General features: G+C 43.2%; 1 protein-coding gene across 3 annotated transcripts in view; it reads right to left on the reverse strand.

The window, feature by feature from the left end:
* smtnb (smoothelin b) overlaps positions 1-20,701 on the reverse strand; it is a 48,114-nt gene extending 27,413 nt beyond the window's left edge. Inside the window, exons 1-5 of one of the 3 annotated variants that reach the window (XM_044372254.1) lie at positions 20,291-20,698; positions 6,666-6,823; positions 4,771-4,849; positions 4,606-4,684; positions 3,540-3,619 (exon numbers count right to left, since the gene is read on the reverse strand). In XM_044372254.1, the coding sequence (XP_044228189.1) occupies positions 3,540-3,619; positions 4,606-4,684; positions 4,771-4,849; positions 6,666-6,823; positions 20,291-20,341 (447 nt within the window). In that variant the 5' untranslated portion in view covers positions 20,342-20,698. Of the gene's footprint in view, positions 1-3,539; positions 3,620-4,605; positions 4,685-4,770; positions 4,850-6,665; positions 6,824-20,290 lie in introns of all 3 variants that reach the window. The other 2 variants (XM_044372247.1, XM_044372260.1) reach the window with 2 other exon arrangements.
* Positions 20,702-21,616: the final 915 nt, after the last annotated feature.

Genomic DNA, 21,616 nt, shown 5'->3' on the forward strand with positions numbered 1-21,616 from the left:
AACCGTCTTCTCTTGTAACCACAGCAAGGCGTGGGCCATCTGGACTCCTCTGAACCCTCAAGTCCACAAAAAAAAAAAAACAACAACAACAATGAGGATAAGGTTCAGGCCGAGCCAGCGCTGAGGCTCACACCTCCCTCACCGACCAGTTCAAGACAGCTAAGATCAACTACAGATTAACACGCTGGGTTTCAGAGCTCCAGTTTTCCATGCAAGTTAAATCCATCACTCCACTGGTGAGGTCAGACCATTTTGAGGGTCTTCCATGCCTCCACGTGGAAAAGAGACAAGAAACCTTGGCGGCTCTTTTTCCATTACTGCAGCCTGAGGAGCCACAAGCTCGGCTCACTCCCAATAGCTGAAATACGGTAGCTGGAATGAAATAGCAATCATCTCTGTATCACACACGCAGTCTGGAGTGAGGGAACCCACAGAGGAGCCTCATTCCCATTTTTACTTACTGCACATCATCACATGCCAATCTAAGCTTACTTTCTGCTGCTGCTGGTCTGTTTTTTTTTTTCTTCCTTCAGCATGCTTTCCCAATCCATTCGCCTCCATAGTCCACTAAAACCCTTGCTGCTATTGCGAACGCCAGGCATGGTTTCTGTCCTCAGGTCTCTTCTCGCAACATGTTGATGATGAGATCAGAAGACAAAACAAGACTCTGTCTGGAGCTGCAACACCCGCCCACCCTACAGCCTACCTGAGCTCACCCAACACACCTAGACTCAAACCTGTAGCCTCAAAGAGACAACTTAGAGGGTTTAAATCACTAAATACATTCACTACAAGCTTTAAATATTCAAAATTCATCTTTAATTTGATGTAGCATCCTTACTAAGTTCTCTCATTACATTATTTTCAGTGACAATTACACCATTAAGGTGTCATTTACATCTTAAGGTTAAAACTGTCGGCTAAGATGATCAAAAATTTAACTCAGTAATAAATCATTACTTACACAAACCTGAAAGGTGAACACAGATGCAGACACGTCCCATTCTTCAATCAGGCAGAAAAACAAGCGCAGACAGATAAGTAAAAGTTGTCTAAATGGCTTTTCAGTGCCACAGAGATGAAAAAAGTAACAGAGAGGAGCGTTTGGAGTGTGACAGGACAGGAGGAGAATAAGAATGACATTTACCTCTTAACTAGACGGACTGCCTCCCTCTCTCTCTCTCTCTCTCTCTCTCTCTCTCTCTCCCCCTCTCTCTCTCTCAGCAGTAACCCTCTTGGAGTCAGGACGTCCGCTATTCTGCTGCTCTACTCCCTCAGCCACATCATACACACACACACACACACACACACACACAAACATGTACACTAACACCAACACCACACACACACACACATAATACCAACAAGCCACTCCCTTGACTTCCCCTCCCTCCCATTCTGTCTCCACAGGGATCTGACCCCCACCACACGCACACACACACACACACACACACGCACATTTCTCATACAGGTTAAAGGGTTGCCTGGTTGACACATTAACTTCTGACACACTCTGCCTTTGTTTTGACCTCAATTTTTCCACTTTGTTTGCATTTCTTACTGCTGTGTTACTTGAGAGAAGAAGAGAGATTTTACTGTAAATAACGTAATTTAAATTATTCAATATTTAGCTCAAGAACCATTTTTTTCTACAGATTTCTTTTTTGCTACATACATATAATTAAAGGTTTTATATAAGCTGTTACAGTACGGTTTTGCAAAATGAGCACGAGGAAACTTTTACTGTACCTCAGCTTTCCCTGCATGTCATGTCGTAAACTCTAATGGGTGTTGGGCTGGTAAAAATTACAGATCAGCAGCTACATTAATCCACTAATTAAACACATAACTCACTATATTTCCCATCTGAAGTTTTTTTTTTTTTTTTTTTTTTTTTTTTTAAATACGTCACTTGAACTGGGGTTTGTTTCAAACTGCTGGCAGCGTGCACACTCTGGATGTTGTGTGTGTGTGTTTGGCTGCTGTGGGGGACTATCTGGGACCTCCATCTGCCGCAGGGACAATTGCACTCAGCTCAAAGAGATCCGCTGCTGTGATGTGAGTGGAAGGAGCCTTGCTGCTGCTGGTTGATGTTGTTTTTGGCCACGTCCCCATTCCAGCGCAGACTCCACTGCTGGGACACAGCTGGTGGGCTGCCTGTCTGTCTGTCCGAACCCCCCCCCCCCCCCCCCCCCCCCTTCTCATCACCACCCCTCATCCATCACACCACCTGTGGCTCACAACAGCACCACCGCACTGCTCAGCTGTCTTACAGGAAGTGAGGTAAAAAAAGGCTTGAATGTTAGAGCATCCTGTGACGCCAACATGATATCATCATTTCCTAACTAAGAAGAATACACACACACACACACACACACACACACACACACACATACAAACAAAGGAATGCATGCAAGCGTAGCACAGGCTACAACAGATAATGGGGCTGATACAAACAGCCTTTTATTTCTCTTCTTTTATTTTTATATTTCACAGATACCACCATAACTCTGATAATGCAACTGATTGTGTTTTCCTTTAAAGTATAAATACAGTAGGTGCTCCTCCACTTCCATCAGTCAAAAGGCTTCATTACAACAACAGTGACCGCATACAGTAAGAATTAACTTTGTTTTTCCCCCCACACAAATCTCATCCACTGGAAACAGAACATTAATCAAAAAGAAAACAGTGATCAAACACAGCAGATAAGATAACATCTGGCCCCTGGCAGAGTCTTATGTCTTCATGTTTACTGCAACAATCATACAATTCAATTTGTCAGGCAGCCAAAGATAAAACTTTAGTTCCACCGAAAACAAAGTGCTGCTGTCGTCCACTAGAGGGCCAGTCAGCTGAGAGTTCAAAAAGCGACTGGAGAGGGACTCAGAGAGGTGTGATGTTGTGAAAATGCAGTAACACCATTAAAATGTGTTTAAAATCTGATTAAATTCAGTTAAAAGTATATAAAATCTTTAATTCTCTGGTTGCTCTCATACTTTAAATATTTCATTTTTAGTGTGAACACCTGCACAGGTAGATGTGAGCACAATGGGAGATTGTGGGAGAATTTACTGGCTTCACTGAACACCAGGTTCAGATTAAATTTCATCTTTCTCCTCATACTTGGCCAAACCTGAATGAGAATGTAAAAAAAGAAAAAAAAACAACAACGGATTCCTTGCTCCGTGGCAGCCGAGGTTTGTGTTTTGCCTGTGTGCGTGTGGCGTGGCCACATTCATGACAAAGTGTGTGACTCAAGTCACAATGCTTGTTGCTGTTTGCTGCATTCTTCATTGTGGTGACAGAGAAACCTCAGTGGTTACTGTTGCCATGCAAATAAAGTCAGCAACCGCAAATTGGTCTGTGCTGGGTTCAGATTTGCAAATGGAGGCTGACGTGAGCACGTATTAGACAGTTTAGTCATCAGTTGAAACGGGATTGATTGTTAGGACCGTATCAGAATGACCCTGGAACATTAAAATAATATCTGCACTCATTCATCACACTGATTGCTCTATTAACTCTGCTGTACTCACGCCAGTTCCCAGGCTGCTCTGGGGTTCCACGCTCTCCGTCTCATGGCAGCGTCCAGGAGCTTTACCTCTTTCCACGTTCCCTGAAAACACACACAGAAGTAATAGTATCATTACTCCGGATTAATTGTGAAATGACAAGAGCAAACAAAGATAGGACAAGAGTTGAGGTGACAGACGACGAAATTATCTAAAAGACAGTGGTTCTCAAAGTGGGGTCCGGGGACCCCAAAGGGTCCTTGAAAGGGTTCTAGGGGGTCCCCAGCATAAGTAGCACAATGACAGAATGTATGACTATGTCTACTAATGTATGACGAAATCTTATCAGATGCGGGACCCTAGGACAAAATCTTATCAAAAATGGGGGTCTGTGGTCTAATTTGTGTCAATTTGAGGGTCCTTGACATGAAAAGATTTGAGAACCACTGATCTAAGGTGTCCTTTCATGGCCCCGAACAGCAGGAGGTGACGGTAGGACAGAGTGTGTGTGTTTGTGTGTCTGTGTTTGTGTGTGTGTGTGTGTGTGTGTGTGTGTGTGTGTTCGTATCATCCCGTCCATGCATCACAGTGATGCAGAGTGACGGGGGCCTCACACAGTCCAGACAGCGCTAAGGAATGACAGGAATCCACTATCTGATCCAGTATCATAGATCTAGGTAGGTAGATCTGCCTGAGTAACTATGGCGACCGCAGACTGACACACGCCGGCTAAGACAAGCCCTCTATGGCCAACTGATAATCAATACGCATGAACCTTTCACATAAAAGTGGGTAGGTTCAGTAGTTCAACAATAGGTTAAGTTTTTACCTTTAATTTTAGCGCCCTCGTCAGGCCAATCAGTGTCAGGACTTCAATACATGCTTATATTGTCCTGTATGACCAATTATTTTACTTTGTATTGATTGATAAATGTGTGTATTTATCTGAAACAGTGAAAAAATGCATCATCCTTAGACGTTGTGTCCCATTTGAGTTTATAGATTTTCCCTCTGATCAGCTCACCTTAATCAGACAGGTGGTGTCAAATCTAACAGACATGCAGACATGTGATCAGACAGCTGGACTCACCTTGCAGCTGTTCGTCCCTGATCTGTCGGATGGCTGCTCGGATCATCTTCCTCTCCTCATACTCGCTGGCAGCACGGAGCTACAAGCAAACGCACGTACAGAAGCTCAGTTCCGCACAATTTAAGATGTCAGTGTTCATACATTTAATGATTCCTTAATACTCACCATTTTCGTGAGCTCGTCAATGTCTTGGATCGTTTGCAGTTTGCCTGACAAGACATCCAAGGTGTCGCTGGATTCTGACCTGAGAGAGAGACAGTGAAGCGGTTGTAATGATCATCATTATGTCTGAGTATCAACTTCAAAATACAAACCGTTTGACTTCACTGACTCTAATCCGACGCCTCTCTCTGCGTGTGAGTGGCAGCAGAAGACAATTTCGAAATAACACACGGTTTTCTTGGCTGTTAGAAATCTCATCAGAGGAAACATGAGCATTAAGTGTGGAAAAAGTGATACTGTGGCATAACAGATTTGACAGCAGTGACACATAGCGCCTGAAAAAGGCTGCTCTCATCCTCCCTCTTTTCAGCCTCATATTTCTCTATTTTAATGCCTCGGTTTCTGTTACTCATACGCTCCTCCAGTTCCCCTCATTATCCTCGCTTTCCTCCAGTCATTGGTATTAAAGGATGTGTGGCACGTTGAAGTGGAATATTTCACATTCCACCACTGAGAGGCACGGGATAATACAACTTTCAGGCAGATTTTTTTTTTTTTTTTTGCGCGTGTGTCCTAACATGTGCGCACGTGCATGCCGCCGTGAGAGCAGGTATGCTTTTCTCTAGCGGCTTCAGCGAAGCAGCTCCTTTGTTTTTGTAACCCAAGTCATCTAAGAGCAGCAGCGAATGGAAATGATTAAGCCCCGGCCACTGGTCTTAATAGGATTAAGCGACACGGAGAGAGAGAAAGAAGGAAGGAAAGAGAGAAGGGAAGGTTGAGAGTATTCTTTTCACATCCAGTAGTGTTAAGTCTTTATTGTGCTCCAGACCAGATGTTGGGATTGTGCTGTAGCCTGGAAGTCGTGCCACTCGTTAATGAACACCTTTAAGAGGCCATCTTGGTCGCTAGAACTCTGGCTTTCATCCACGAGAAGAAAAACAATGCTTCAGGTTCCTCGATTATTCAGTTTTTGTGATTTTGGCGTCAAATATTCTACAGCTCTGGACAGAAAAAGGTTCTTCATGAAGTGATATTCTTGAATGAGTTTTGGTAAGATGCTTAATGGCTTACAGCTACAGTTTCTCTAATCTAAATGGGTAAAACCTGCTTAACACAGGGTTTAAACGCTGCAATTTGGCATAACTGAACAGTTAATGAGCAGAGCCAATCAAAAACAAGTTCAGTTTTTGGGTAAAGCCTGCACTGATCACCCTTAAAAATGTTTTAATACCTCCACATGATCGATATCTTTAATAAAAGTAACATTAGAGGTTAGATGAGGATTTATATTCCTCTGAGCCTCTTTAAAATACAATATAATCACAGCGTTTCCAGGAACACAAAGATGACCTTGTTTGATAACTTAAAACCTGTAACTCCTGTTTCTCATTAGACTTGCGAGCAAAATTTTGTTTATTGACAAGATGGCGAAGACAACAATAAAGCCGCGTTATCAGTTTTTCCACATACCTCAGCTGAATGACAGGTGCCGAGACCTGCGTATTAAGAGAAGTCTCTGAACGGGCCAGTAAAGACAAACAAACAATCTGAGAAAAGCTGCTTCTATCTGACTCTCATGATTCAAACACTGGCTGGCAATCTGTCACGCAGACAACCTTTTAAAAGTGAAAGTATTTATTGTTAAACGTGCATACACAATGGAAAAAAAGAAAATTTACTGCGGTTGCTGTTTTCTGTCCCCGATGATTTCCTGACTTGATTTTCCAGACTTTTCTCTTTCACCACCAGAGAGTTGAGGAATGCTGCATCTGGGTTTGTGAGTGTTTTCTCAGCATCTCCATTTCACCTGGACTGGTGCAGTTTTTCCATTCGGGCAGAACTGTGTGCGTGTGTCTGTACGTGTGTCTGTACGTGTGTGTGTGTGTGTGTGGTTTCACCTGTGCTGGTTCTCCTTGTCCTCTTGCTGTTTGAGTCGTGTTGGTCGAAATCTCTTGCTGGCCAGAGCGGCCTCCATGTCCTCGATCTCCCTCCTCCTTAACTCCCGGATGGCCGAACGTATGAGGCGTCTCTCGTCCAGATCCACGGTTCCCTCCAGCTGCAAGTTCACCATGAAAAGACAAACACAGAGAGGCCATGAAGATGAATACAAGTGTTACAGGTGCAAAAACAGCGGGATGTCACACGGCCAAACTGGCCTTCCTATATTTGTATCTGTGTGAGAACAGACCACAGATGCACGGTTACATGTGAGGACATGACCACACAATTATATGAGAATCTATTGCTAAAAGGGCCAGAGGTCTGGTCTCAGTCTAAGTACAGGGCGGTGAATAAGTAGTGCAAGAAGTCTTAGCGCTGACTTCTTTCACTCGCCCTCTGTAGTTAACCCTGCCAAACAAGGACAATAAGGCACTCGCTTACAAGAAGGGGTAGATTTCCCACCAATCTGCCAGAAGAAACACACACAGATGTCCAGAAAAAAAGAAAGTATACCCCAAAATGTTCAGGAATCCACCTTCAAGGGAGCTACATTTGTGATTTTTCCTGTTTTTTTGGCTTGTAGCGGCATAAAAAGAGTCACAGCTGATAGAAAGTAGCATTCAGGTGTGGGACATCCACACAGCAGTGGACTAAACAGCCTTGGCTTACTTTTAAAATGTGTGGTAGGGAGTTACAAGGTGAGCCGGGCCGGCGGACGGCTTATAGATTGGTGATGACAAGTGATCTGACTTCACTAATGTGAAAAGACAGGACCACCTGAGCAAGGAGCAGGGGATGAGAAACAGACACGCCAACAGCTGGTCTGAGAAACAAGTGTGTTCAGCTCTCCGGGACAACCCATTAACCAGGTGCCTTCTTCTCTGGTTGTATTTCACCCGTAGTTGAGCAGGAGCCAGGCTGCAGGAGGCCGCAGATGTTGAAGTGGCCCCACTTAACACACTCACCGAGCCATTTCAACACTTTGAATGACTATTAGTTAAAAAGGGTTTATTTTCTCAAGCACAAGAGGTGTAATTAAAGCTGTACACGTGTGTGTGTGAGTGTGTGTATTTATACAAAAGCACGCCTGCAGACAAACGTGGAACCTCAGCAAGCCGAACGCTTTTATGTCAGCGACAGCCGTAAGCATGGGAAGGTCGAGGGAGCCGTCTGCTGTCACACGGGACACAGATCTCTCATTTAGTCGACAGCGGGAACCTGTCAACACATGCGGAGATGAGCAGCTCCTGCTCCTCTGACAGGCCGATACACCTCACGCTCAAACACACACTTGACGGTTTCCTGCGGCACCAGTTAAAACCTGCAGAGTAGACACAAACCTTTGTAAGTTGCTAGAAGGAGCTGGATGTGGTTGTTAAACTAAGCTTTACACCCTGATGGGTTGAAAAGAGGGTTGATGTGCTCCCCCCCCCCCCCCCTGCTGGGGCCAGAGGAGGGGGGGAGGACGGGGTGGGTGGGGGTCTCACAAAAGATGAAGAGGGCCAGTGGTTTTGAGGTCTCGCTGTGGTTCGACAAAATATGCAGCTCAGAGGGGCTCTCCTATATACTGTAATTTGTGGAAATTTAAAGTGCTGAGCCAACTGAAAAAGGACGTGTAAGCTGAGAAAGTGCTCAGAAAAGGCAGGAAGAAAGGATATGAGGGAGGAGGAGAGAAGGATAAAGAGGGGAAAGTAAAGCGGTTAACAAAGAGATAGGATGACAGGCAGGCAAAGTGAAAGAGAGAAAAATGAGAGAGAAGCTAGACTTGGGAATGCCTAAAAATGGGCAGATGAGAGCTGGGTGGGAAAGGGCCTCGCACAGGTCATTCCTTACATTCCTGCTGACTCACAAGGAAAGGGATGGTAGTGAAATCTGACGATGAGGAACTGGGTTCAGGTCGGGTCCAGCAGTGAGATAATATGAAGGGTTTTTTTCATTGTGCAGTAGGGAAATAATGAGAGGTGAGAGGAAATGAGAACACAGTTGCTCATTTCTATCACTGGACAGCGTGTCTCTCACATGCCTTCACACACACACACACACACGTACACTAACCCAACACTCGAGGGAGCTGTCTGTTACAACAATGTTAGGCTCAATGTTGAATGAATGTCATAACGTGATGATACAGCCAATGAGCTGCCAAGTTTGGAGACTGACTGATTTATTTATTCATTAATTTGAGATATTAAAAAGGGAACAGCCTCCAGCCTGGGCCTCTCCTCAAAAAACTTCTGCTTAGCATTTCACAACATGCTGCATTTTTGGCTGGTGTATCGCACATATCAGATTAAACATAAAACAAAATCACATTTAAAAAAAAAAAAAAAAAAAAAAAAAAGCCGAGGACCGTTCTCTCGCTCTCGGAGCATGTGATAGACGGCAGAACTGTCCGAGTCAATTACAGTAATCTTTCTAAATTAGAACAAAAGCGAGGAGAATTAAAGTCATGATGTGACGGTAGAAGAGGAAAAACAGCCCCTATGCGCACGTCCGCACTTTGACTTTTTTTTTTGCAACTTCAAGCAGACATCTGATGTTTACAAAGAAGGCTGAAATGATTTGAAATGAACCAATCAGCAGACAGGAGGCTGCATGTTGAGTCCGTTTAGATTGACCTGCTATGCTAAGCTGGCACAAGTCCAGGGGCTGTAACTGACGTATTTTAAAAAAGGAAAAAAAAAAACCCCAATAACGTCCCTACACAGGAAGGCAAATGAGTGGGTGTGACCAAAGCAAATAAAACACCTTTAACTTGGGCGCCTGCCAACAAAAACAGAATAACCAATAAATGACCACAGATGGAAACACGCTGGTGTAGACACAGAGTCCATTTGACAAAACCATCACATGACAGTGGCCTTTACAGAGAGTTGACTGTGTCAGAGAAAAAAAAAAAATCAATCCAGTTACACAGTGACAGCACCTTACACCAGTGACCGTCCCACAAAGGCATTTTTCAAACCGAGCCACAGACCTCTGAGTAACCAACTGTCACTGTGGCTCGAAATGACAACAACAACTCTGTGGCCCGGAGAATGGCCGTTACACCCAGACAGAAAGCTTTTTCACGCAGTAGTTGCTCGCACACTGTTGAGAGACGTATGAGTCAGAAGTCACACATGTATAACATATAGGTCACAGGCACAGACGATGTTTTAGTGAGAAATGGGGACGTCACTGACTGAGCTGTCAACACCTTTAATGACAGCAGGGTTTAGTCACGTTACAGTCTGGTCTGCTGCTGCTGCTGCTGCTAAATGAAGACTCGTCAGGAAGCTGCTGTCACACCTGCCGGCCCTGGCGGAGTCACCTGACTCAGCCGACGAGATACAATGTTAGGAAACAGGATGGAGGAGGTGGTTGTGACTGATAGGTTGAAAGAAAGAAAAGACAGTCCTGTAGGAACTGGAGCATGACCGTTCTAAGGCGACGGCTACAGATGAGTAACACTATTTACAGAATTTAATTCAAATGTCCTTACTCATTGACAAAAACCAGAACCCAATGTCCTTATTTGGCAGGAGTCATCCTGTGGTAAAAGCAAAATACCAAAAAAATGTTTTCATGTTCCACATGGAAGGCCTGCTAAGGCTTGTACTGTACTGTTTGACTCACTTCCTGTAGAGCAGCAGATTTCTATGGAGCAGAAACCTCAAAACCTATCCAAAGACATCCGACTGAAGGAGCTCAATCAATCACGGTCAATTAGAGAGCGTTCATGGTTTTACAGTAATCCCAACCAGCTGGTCACACACACTCCTGAGGACAGCAACACCCTCTGAACTCATCTGCTGCACATGAGAGAAACAGATTTAAATATGGTTGCAGTTCGTTTGCGAGGTCGGTTTCAATTTATAGCGCCAGAAGAGGAAACGGCGTCAGAAGTGGTCAAACATGGCAGGCACTCAAGGTTTCCTCAGGTAGTCAAAATATACTGAGCCGTTATTTTGCAGGTCTGCAGTTGAGCTACACTCACACGCTGGAACAACCACCTGTGGGTGCAGCGCTGAGAGAAAGGGATTATGTTGAAGCCGTGGCAGTGAAGAGAGACAGAACACCCAGATAAATGAGCGTGCAAATAGAGAGCAAGAAGTGTACAAGTTCAGATTTGTCTAAATTATATTCTGCTCTCTTTCACTCTCACTAGAACATTTATTCATAGGAACATGTAGTGTTACATAGAAATGCTGTAGTCTCAGACTCTTTCTGAGCATTTCAACAACTTGTGAGTTACAAGGTTTGTCTTTCCATCTAGATATGCCTCTGAACTCTGTACTCTGCACTCTGGGCTCAATGTTAGTTTACATATCATTTGTGTCGGGTAGTACACCTGAATACGTTCTCGCTACCAACACAAATGTGTTTGTAGCACAGAGTATCAAAAACTGTCAAGTACCTAAAGTCGCCATTGAATGTTTGGTCACATTTGCAGTCTTCTTTACTCATTTTTTCATCAGTTATACTGGTTTCAAGGCTAATTCTGCCTCTTTGCCGTCACTTTATCATTTTAGACAGTTACAGCTGCGTGTATTTACGTGTATTTACGTATTTACGTGTGTCTCTGGATGTGTGTCACATGCTGTGGTTCACGGAGGTCGGTTCAAACATCACAGCCTGTGGTGTGAGAAAAATCTACCATCACCCTCCCACACCCACACCCACCCACACACACACACAGACACACACACCCAAGCCTGGCTGTGAGCACAACGACCTTTCAGGCTGAGTTCTGACCTTTTGACTCCCGGTGAGTGTGCATGTGCTGATCCCACTTGCTGTTTTTACACTTTGTACTTTTTGCAAACGATGGCAGGATGAGCAAATTCTCTGACACAAAGAAGTATGTATACTCTTTGCAAGAAATGTGTGTGTGTGTCCACGTGTATGGGTAGAAGTGAGGGGAGGGGGGTGGGGGGGGGGTTCGGTGTGTTTGTGCATGAAATGAGGGCTACAGTAATAATTTCCAGGCTGGGGTTAGAGTGCAGCCAGGCAGCAGATCGGATCAGTGCTTTAAACTCACTTGTGTCGAGCCCACAAGTGAGTTTGCCCATATAAGGACACGGGACACTCCTTGTAGCAGAGCTGAAGTGGATTACCAGCTGCCACTGAGGAAGCTGGGCTGGTACAGACACTGAGACAGACACAAATAAACAATCTGGAATAGTTGAGAAAGTTCAAAAATATTTTAAATCACCCTCAAATCACTTTTATTACTTCGCTTTGGGGCAAAACTCCAACCTGAATCAGGTGGAAAAGCCTATAAATCATTTCTCGACGCCTCAGGAAAAACAATGCATGCATGCAGTATCGCGCACGCGCACACACACACCACACCCACTGAAAAATGGGAATTTAATCAGGATACATGAGAGCCCTGCAAAGCAAGAAGAAGGAGTTTCAGTCACCTCTCGGCTGAAAAATTAACAAAGAAACAAACCAGATTCGAGGTTAAAACTCAATGTGCTACAGTACAGCACGTACCGAGCTTCCATTGTCTGGGTCGAGAGACAAAAAAAAAAAAAAAGGGAGTACCTGTGAAAAATACAAGCAAGATTACTGTACATGTGGCAACGTGCTCTCTGTGGGTGCAACTACACGTGTGGGGAAGCTTTACTTTTACTAATAGCTGGATGGTAGGACACAGGTCCAGAGTAGACCTGGGAAAAAAGTGTCCCCTTTTACACTTGAAGGAGCAGGCATAAAGGAAGGACACATGGAGGAATGCATGTGGGTCAGAGGGGGGTAGAGGGCATCAACAACGACCTATAGGAATGTAATGATGCACTGAAGAAAAGATCTGAACTCACACGTGTTGTGCATGTTGCTGACGCGGCAGGCTTATGAGTTCAGTCTTACATTAGCGCAGGGGGGCACCACATCCTGAAGGATTAATGAGCGCACACTTGATTGTGCACACGTGGTCGATGCTCTGATCTCGAGTATAAAATATCGACCTTTCCGAGCTCTCTGCGGAAGATGTTTTCAATCTCTGGCATTGTTGCAGATCTGACTGCTTTACAGTCCACCAAAGACAGCTAAAGACTGGCCACAGTAGAATAATTATTTCGGGCTGGATCAGCTGCATCTCCGAGACGCTTTGGCCCATTTCAGCTGTCTGGCTCCAGACACTTTCTCTTCAGGGCTGTAGATCAGGTCACAGAGAAAGATCCAGGTCAGTCACAGCCTGCTCGGTACAACGGTGTCCCACATTTGGTGAGCTGGCCTCATCAAAGGTTTCGCAGCGGTCTTATTATTTTGCTGCAAACTCTGCACAATATATTACAAAACCTAAACAGTGCGAACAATACTTTGACTGTCCGTTTACTCTGGCTTTGCATGCGAGCGTTTCACTCTGTTCTTGGGTCAAGTGTAGGGTTGGTTGCCTAGATCTACACTTTCTGTGCCATTATCTTGACTCTCCGTGCTTACAGCGCCGCAAAGTTCAAAGTTTTGACCTCATCGTGCCTAATCGTAGGAAACCAGCAGAGGATGGGAGATGCCCGCAGCTTATCAGCATTTTGGTGGTCATAAGCTGAAGATCTGATACAGTGCAACAATATGAGCAGGGAAGGGCCGTCATAAATAAAGAGATAAAAAAGATTGCATTGAATCCTGCTCTTCAGACCCGGCTCACTGCGGGAACCAGAGGAGGATGAATCCTCTTCAAATATGGGACATTGCTGGTCAAACTGAGTCTTTCGGTTTAATGAGCGAAGGAGGCAGGAGGCGAGAGAGATGTCCCAGAGGGCAGGTTGAAGCACTCTGGGAGGCTGCGGAGCACAAACGGATATATAAGAGCCAGCCGTGCTGACTCCCAAAATCCACATTTAACTATAACAACAGCAGTGAGACTTGCACACTGACGGACAGACGAAGCCAAACAAAATTTAACGTATCAGCTGTGTATATCTCAAGAATGCCACGGCATTAACAACAGCGAGTTGGAAAGCAAAACATCAACATCCGCTGGACAATTCCTGGTGGATCTCAGGAAATGTCTCTTTCCTGAGGGATTCAATATGGAGGAGGCTGAAAGCTCAGTGCTTTAAACATCTCTCTCTGCGCTGACTACATCTTATCTCTCTCTCTCTCTTCCATCTGTCTCTCTGAGATACATGCATCTTTTTTTGTGTTGGTTTGCTTCAGTATGTGACTCAAACTATTTCTGATCTGGCAGAGTTGCTGCATGCTGTTTCCTGTATGCTATTATTCTCTATAAAAAGGGCCACACCTAAGTATTCCAATATAAAGCCAAACGCTGCAGACACTGTGCAGAGGCTCTACTATGGTGCGTTGCATCAGAGAATCTGTGTTTGTGCAAAGCAAAAGGGGTGATGAACATCAAACACAGCTTCCTCAGTTTATCTAAAGTGGACATTAACCAAGTTTATGTTAACGTGTTGTGATTTTGCACAGATTAAAAACAGATAGAGTCAATTTGATGATGTCTTAAATGCCATGTTGAGATGTTATAGATAAGGCCTGGAGACCAATTGACACATTGTACACATCTGGGAGGTATTTCTTCTGAGTCTAAAACCCCTGGAAAACAGTCTGAATAGAAGATTGGAGTGTTTGTCACAAAAACAGCTCTGAACGCCTAAAGCACTAAATCTCGGAGACGCCTGGTGGCGACGGTGAAGGAGACGGAGAACACCTTAAAAATCCCTTATCCAGACTTTTTCCAGTTGGCAGAGTGATGCTCCAGACAGATGGAGATCTGTCGGATCACTTACCACAAAGACGAAAAGACCAGAGCAGCTCTGACAGCAGACTCTGTCTCATATGCTTTCAAAAAATCGCTTCACCCCTTTGGGTGACAGCCCCATTTTCCAAGACAGAATACCTTGTATTTATTTATTGAGCCTATACAGCGAAGATCGTATCTTTGAGCAGAGTTCTCCGCTGCAGGGAGCAACTGTAGACTTGTCTCTACTTGTCAGGCTGTAACTCTTGAACGATTCTGTTTTTGATCCCTAAAACTGAATCGAGGACCAGCTATTGATCAGCCCAGACCCTCTTTCATGATCAATATCTACTGATTAAATGTTGGGGAATGATGCGTGCCGTTCCTCCTTTTGCATTTTTAAAACGATGCCTGTAGGGGGCTCTACATTTGTCAATGGTCTCAATCTTGATACCCCATAATTAAACATCTGAATGCACAGTTTCAAGCGTTTGCAAAATGTCTGAAATGTTCCGAGGTTTGTTCGATTGTCTGTACATCACATCACTGCAGAACTGCACGATTCGTAGACAAGAAGCACGAGCAGTAACATACATAGTTTACGTCATAAACTGTTAATTCACTCACTGTAAGAATGTAATCACATTAGCAAACTGACACAAGCAGCACCCACCTCTTTCGACGTTTGTTATTCCGATTGTTAAACTGTCACGTTATTCTTTTGTGGCATTTTAAAAATGACAAAACAGTCCCTGTTATCTTTATAATAATAAAATACTGCCCATATTGAAATGCCAGCTCATGTTTCCAAAGTATCTGACATTTCAAAATGACATAAATCTCGTGTCCGCTTTAATAAGAAAATACATCACGCTGAACTTGACTTCAACTTTCAGCTTCATACGTGGAGTAAATGTTTGCTAAAATTCATGTGCTGTAGTGTCACATTCACTCTTCATTATTACTCCACAGCAAGAAAACTACTAAAAGGCCACAGACCAAAAATAGACTTTTGGAGGAGTTTATACACTCATCATCTCAAAGTTCACTCCTTTTCTTTTCTCATCCTTTCAGAGCCAACGAATGACCGGCTATTTATAGAAGCATTCAGTAACAGAAGTTTCCTGTTATATCAAACAAACAAGTCACTTCTTATCTCTCTGCTCCCTGCCTGTGTTTGGATATCAGCTGTCAGACGCTGAAGTACGAGGGCTGGAACTGAATTTTTCTTCTGTTCTGCACGGCAACAGTGCAGATCATTTGAATTGTGTCAGTTTAAAAAGGAAAGCTGCCCTGTTTGTTGACATTTCTCCATCTGACACCTTTGAAAGTTAATCATACGGGAAACGCTTTGTGGAAATGTGAAGCAAGTAAATACCTGTGAGGATGATGACAGGCTCAGTAGAAGAAAAATCAGGTGTGTGAACTTTTTTTCACACCAAGTGAGAGAAAAACGTTAAAAAAAAAACCCTGTAAACATCCAGAAAGGTCAAAAGCAGTAATGTTCACCGCCAGCATAAAGCCTGCAGCAGCAGGTGTTATCAATGCTCACAAGCATAAAACACTTCAGACTCTTTTCTTTGTATGGGAGCGGAGAGGAAGGAGTGGAGGAGCTGTATTCAGAGGCAGACGTGTTGCATGCAACAGCTTGTATCCGTAGCGTCTTATGAAACATTCAAGGGCAACGTGTTCGAATGAAGAAAAATGGTTTTAATGACTGCTAACAAGGCTCAGGTCAAGTCTTGCATTATCATCCTGCTCCAAGTTTTTTTTTCTTTTTTTTCTTTTAACAAAATGTGATTGAAACTAAGAAGGAAGACATTTTGAAACAAAAATCCCATGATAAATTTAGCTTCAAGTACAGGACGGCATTAAAAAACACACAGCAGATATATCTGAAATCATCCCAGACGACGGTTACGTAATGCAGCATCATTTTTCCGATTTATTCGTTCCTGATGATGAGGTTGACATTTTGGGCCGTGTCTCTAGGGGGGGAGTGAGGAGAACCTGGGGACCTTACCAAGAGCCTACAAAACAAACCCATTCTTCCACTCCGACTGTAAACCGTTGAGCCCTTGTCAACGCACAAAGGGTCCAGATAGCCATAAAACAAAGACCCAGGGGTCCCATAGATCACTGAGGCCGGACCGCAGAGTGAAATTGCTCTATTTTAAACATGTGTGAATGCTTCTTGCTCACCAGGGAGAGAGGACGGTCACAGGGCTGGCAAGAATCGTTACAAATCACTATGTGAGACAATCCAGCATGTGAAATCGGCCCAGCAGGCACCACGGACAGACGAGTCTCCGAGCAGTCAAGTCAATTCAGAAATGAAAAGACAGACTGCAAACTGGAAAAGACAGTCAGGTTTCGAGCGACTATTGTAATTTCAGCCCACTTGCTGATTTGAGAGCTTGTAAGAGTTTGACTACGTACGTTGCGCCGCAGCTGGAGGGTTTCGGACGTAATGAAAATAGAGACTGTTGTTTTAAGACGGACTTGAAAGACTGTGAACCTGTCCTTTAATTCACAGCGAACCAGACAGCAGCTGAGCGAGAGACACCTGCAGACCTGGCTCGTCCTGCAGGGTTGACACACACATACACACACCCACCCACACAAAAACAGGAACCTACTACCTAACAAGAGATTCAGCAGCATAACAACTGATAATTATCACCCTTCGAGCCGGCAATCAGCTGATAAAGTCTATTTTTAAGCGACAGTGGTTGGAGTGGTTTGGTTAGAAGGAGGTTTTCTCCGAAGCGGCCTTAAGCAGCTTTTTAAAGTTTCTTAAAGCACCATTCAGACAGATGACCCACAGTACACTTCTCTCCTAAAGACACCGGGACACCGACTGATTATTTTGGTGGATATTCAAATGATTGTGTCGGCCGCAAGAAAAGAAAAATGCTTTTCCTGGTTGCCATGGAGAGGATTAAATGAGCCATATAAAAAAAAAGGCAGCCAGTGCTTTGAATAGAAGTGTAGAGATGGGATTAGTGGCGTTAGAGAGGCCGCCGTATGACCTTCTGACTGTTTCGTTCATTAAGTACAACACAGGCCTGGAGAGCGAGTTCGTTATCCGACTGTTGTTTAACAGCAGCTCTCCACTCGCCTTTGAGTTAATTAAACCCGAGCATCTCCAAACACACACATCATCTCTTACTGGTGTCCTGAAAAACTTCTTCGTAATTTACAAAGTCCTCAACAAATACTGAATATAAAACTAAACATTCAAGCTCAAACCTGCTTTCTATTCACGTCTGCGGAGCTGAATTTAAATTCCAGCACAACCCCCCCCCCCCCCCCCCCCCCCCCCCCAAACCAACCCGTGAACTTCTCTAAGCAACGAGTTTAGTCAGAGTTTGTTGCCTTAAATGAGGAGCTGAGTTCACTGTGGAAAACCCTGACACTCAAGTCACCGCAAATATCATCAGTGAAAATGTGGGATCTCTGTGACCTTAGTTGGTGGTCACATCTGATGGAGGGAACCAGCGGGGGAAGAAGAAAAAGATGCTCGGCTCCGTAAATCAACGTGGTACAAAAGAGAGACGAGGCGGGAGACGGGAGTCAGTGTCACATGAGGATGAAACCCCACAAATCGCCAAGACGTCAGCGTGATTCTTGTTTTATTCTGCTGCTGCTCTCCGTAGACAATGAAGGACAGAGATTCACAGACAAAGCTTTATTTCTCCAGTAACAATGAGCTGAGGTCTGTTGTCATGTCATCAGTGCAGAAACATCTTTGAAATATAATATAATCCGAAGCTCTACTCAATGAAATATAAAACTACTACAAACATTATTAGAAAACAAAAAGAGGTTCAGCGAGAAGCCAAATATCTCCCCTCAATCTTTCATCGTCTCCCTCTTTCCTGATCTTTCCCTCAATAAATGAACTCATAAACCGATTGATCAAAGCAAACCAATAAAATATTATTTCCTTTACGCACTTCTGTTTTCCCGCTATTACAATGTCACGCGTGGAATGAAGTTTGTCCTTTAAGTGATTTATGAGGAGAAAAACGACTGCAGCTCTTGGCCAGACGTTGACAGAGTTTTGGGGAAATAATGGATACAGTTTAAATAGCCTCAGACAGGTCAACAAAACACAAGATTTATACCCTGCTTGGCTCCAAAGTAAACAGTCACTTTTTCTTATCAGGTTTACTGATCTGGAGGAACAGAAATCAAAATGTTTTTCTGAGATGGCCTCTCCTTAAAGTACACATTCTTGGCAAAGGGGCTCGAGACGATAATGACTTTTAGCAGTCAAGCTGCACGCAGAGAAGTGTAGTCCAATCTGACAGAAGGTCAACAGTACATGTCGGAAACCTGACAGTTCAAATATGTTTGAACTTAAATCTTTAATGACACAAACTTTTGATCTTTTTCTTTTTTTTTTAAATCAGTATTAGGTATTACAAAATGAAATACTACAGTGAGGTCACTGTGTCTCAGACGTTTCAAGTGTTGAATGTGTGTAACTGTCTGAACACGGACCTGGTGAGTCATGCTTCCTCATAAATGTGTTACAGGTGTCATGATACACACCGTATGTCAGACAAACTACAGTCTTCGGCTTCAGGAAGTACTTAAGACATGTCTAAACAGGAAGTGTTTATACCCCGCTATTAATAACAATTAATGTGCCTTAATGTCAAGGTCCAAACGTACTATCACACTGAACTGACCTCCTCCCACTATGTTTTAATAGAGATGTTATGTGTCATCATGATGTCATCATGTGATGTTAGTGTTTAGAAATCAGCTCTTTTTTGACCAGATTAAAAACTACTTCTCATAAAACTCTCAGGCTGTAACTAACAGTTATTTTCACTTATTAATCAGTTGTTGTTTTTTTTATTTGATTAATCAACTCATCATTTCATCTATGAGATGTCTTCAAGTTGCTTGCTTTGTTCGACCAACAGACCAAACAAATATATTCAATTTACAATGATGTAAGACAGAGAAAATAAGCAAATCTTCACATTTGGGAATCTGAAATCAGCAAGTATTTGGCATTTTTGCCTCATAAATGATGTAAAATTGGTGGCAATCGATTTTCACTTGCTCAACTAATCAATTAATCGACTTTCAGCGCAAGATCTCCCACCAGGACACAAAATTAGCACCAACCACCAGCCAAATGCTGGTAAAATATGCAAGTGGCTGGTAGATTTGTTTCACTCACCAGCCAAAAAAAAAACCAACAATCTATTGAGTGGCTGGTGAAATTTGAACTTTCACTAGTCATTTTGGCTGGTGAACAAAAAAGTGTCACATTGTTTGACTTCAGTGGTAAACATCTGCATTCATACAGAGTGCAAATTCACTTCACCTCAGACTTCATGACACACACTGAGGATTTACGGTTGTCTGTAAAAACGTCTGCGTGCAAACCATCTGTCAGGATTATCTCAACTGTTATGTATGAATTATTGAAAGGAAAGAGGTTAGAAAAATGCATAAACCATGCCATGAAAACGACAGTGATGTCTGTGAGGTGAGTTATACTGTGCTACACTATTATGGGGTTAACATGGTTGGCTGCTCTTGAATCAAGATGTGTTGAACCACATTATAGTAAACACCAGGAAGACATTTACAGTATAAAACACAAACTCGTTAATAATTATTTCAGGGGGGAAAACTTTCACTTTCATTACTTTTACACCTTTAAAATGATTTTTTAAGTCTGATCCCAACACTTATGGTGTACAAGCAACTGCAAATGTATGAAAAACTAAAGATAAGGATGTCAAACTGAGTGACTCCAGTATGAAATAGTGATTTTAACTCTAACACCTCAGTGGTCCACTTTCACCAGTAGCCTGTAACTTCATCTCAGAGTCAGAGCATCCCCATCATTCATCTACTCACCAAGGCTCGGAGAGAGGACTCATCCAGCGTTGAATAACTCTCCAGAGACATCTTAATCTTCCTTGTCAGACTCAGGTGAGAGGAGGAAAAAATCTGGACGGTGAGTCTTGATGTGATCTGCTGGTTCTCCGGCCAAAAGCGTGTACCACCTGCGCGGTTTGTAGCTGTTTCTGTTGTGTCTTTTTTCCCTTTTTTTGTTCAACGCGGTCTTTAGCGCACTTTAAGGTCAGAAACTTGAGTCAACAAAAAGCAACTCGTGTAGCGCTTCTGGAGAGCATATTTCGGTCCTCTTTAGTCGTGTCTTGTGTCGTAGTGCAAGCAGAAACAGGTCGCCACACTCTCTCCAGACGGACGTTGGCAGCTTTTTGAACAGAGGACTCAGACTGCCCGCCCCTCTCTGCCACCGGCTTCTCCCGGCGATCATTCAAAGCGCGCCGCTCGGTGGGAACACGCAAAACGGCGTCCATGTATGGAGTGTGATTACTGCCACCCGAGTCCTGTGTGCGGACACTAATAAGCCTGTTAACTTCTGTACTAGCTTCACTGGAGAAAAATGTATTTTACATAGTTCTGTAAATATAACCATTTGATCAGATTGTTGAAGACTCGTATTAGGATTTTGTCCACTATTACTTATATTTAATCAGCCATTTAATCCCTTTCTAATTTTTACATGTAAGTGTATAGTATGCTTGTTATTAGCGATTGGCATGTGTTTGATTTAATTCCAATTGGATTTATGTATTCTTGACTTTTTTTATTTTTTGGGCCAATATATATTGTTTCTTTTTTTTTTTTCCTTTTTATTGAGGTGTCTTCCTAAGCCCTTTTGGGTTTTTCAAATCTCAGCAAAACAATCTTTTTTTTTTACTCCTTTCATTATTGTTTTTATAACTATTTTTTTTAGATAAATACAACTCAACTCAACATTAAAAGGGACAGTCTTGACAGGAGGAAGTACAATTACAGCAACCAAAAACTATTTCGATATATATATGGGTACTACAGTCATTTAATATGGTAATGATAACAACAAAATCCCTGCTTTAACCTGTTTAACTGAAATATTGAGTCCATACTTTGTTTCCATATTACATACATTCAAAACTGCAGCACTGCTATCAAAGCTTCTTATTCTCAGCTGTGGCACTTATCACCCTTCATATAGGGCATCATATATGACACAGTACCCAAAGCAGGAGTGGCTCATCCAGTGATCACCTAGCTGTTTAAAAACAGATCTTTGAGCCTTACTTCTTGCCAGGGTTTTGGAGCCATGATTGGGAAATTACAGCAGCTATGTTCTGTAGGTATGAAACCACACTG

The sequence above is a fragment of the Thunnus albacares genome, chromosome 2 (assembly GCF_914725855.1).
Source record: "Thunnus albacares chromosome 2, fThuAlb1.1, whole genome shotgun sequence".
Taxonomy (NCBI): Eukaryota; Metazoa; Chordata; class Actinopteri; order Scombriformes; family Scombridae; genus Thunnus; species Thunnus albacares.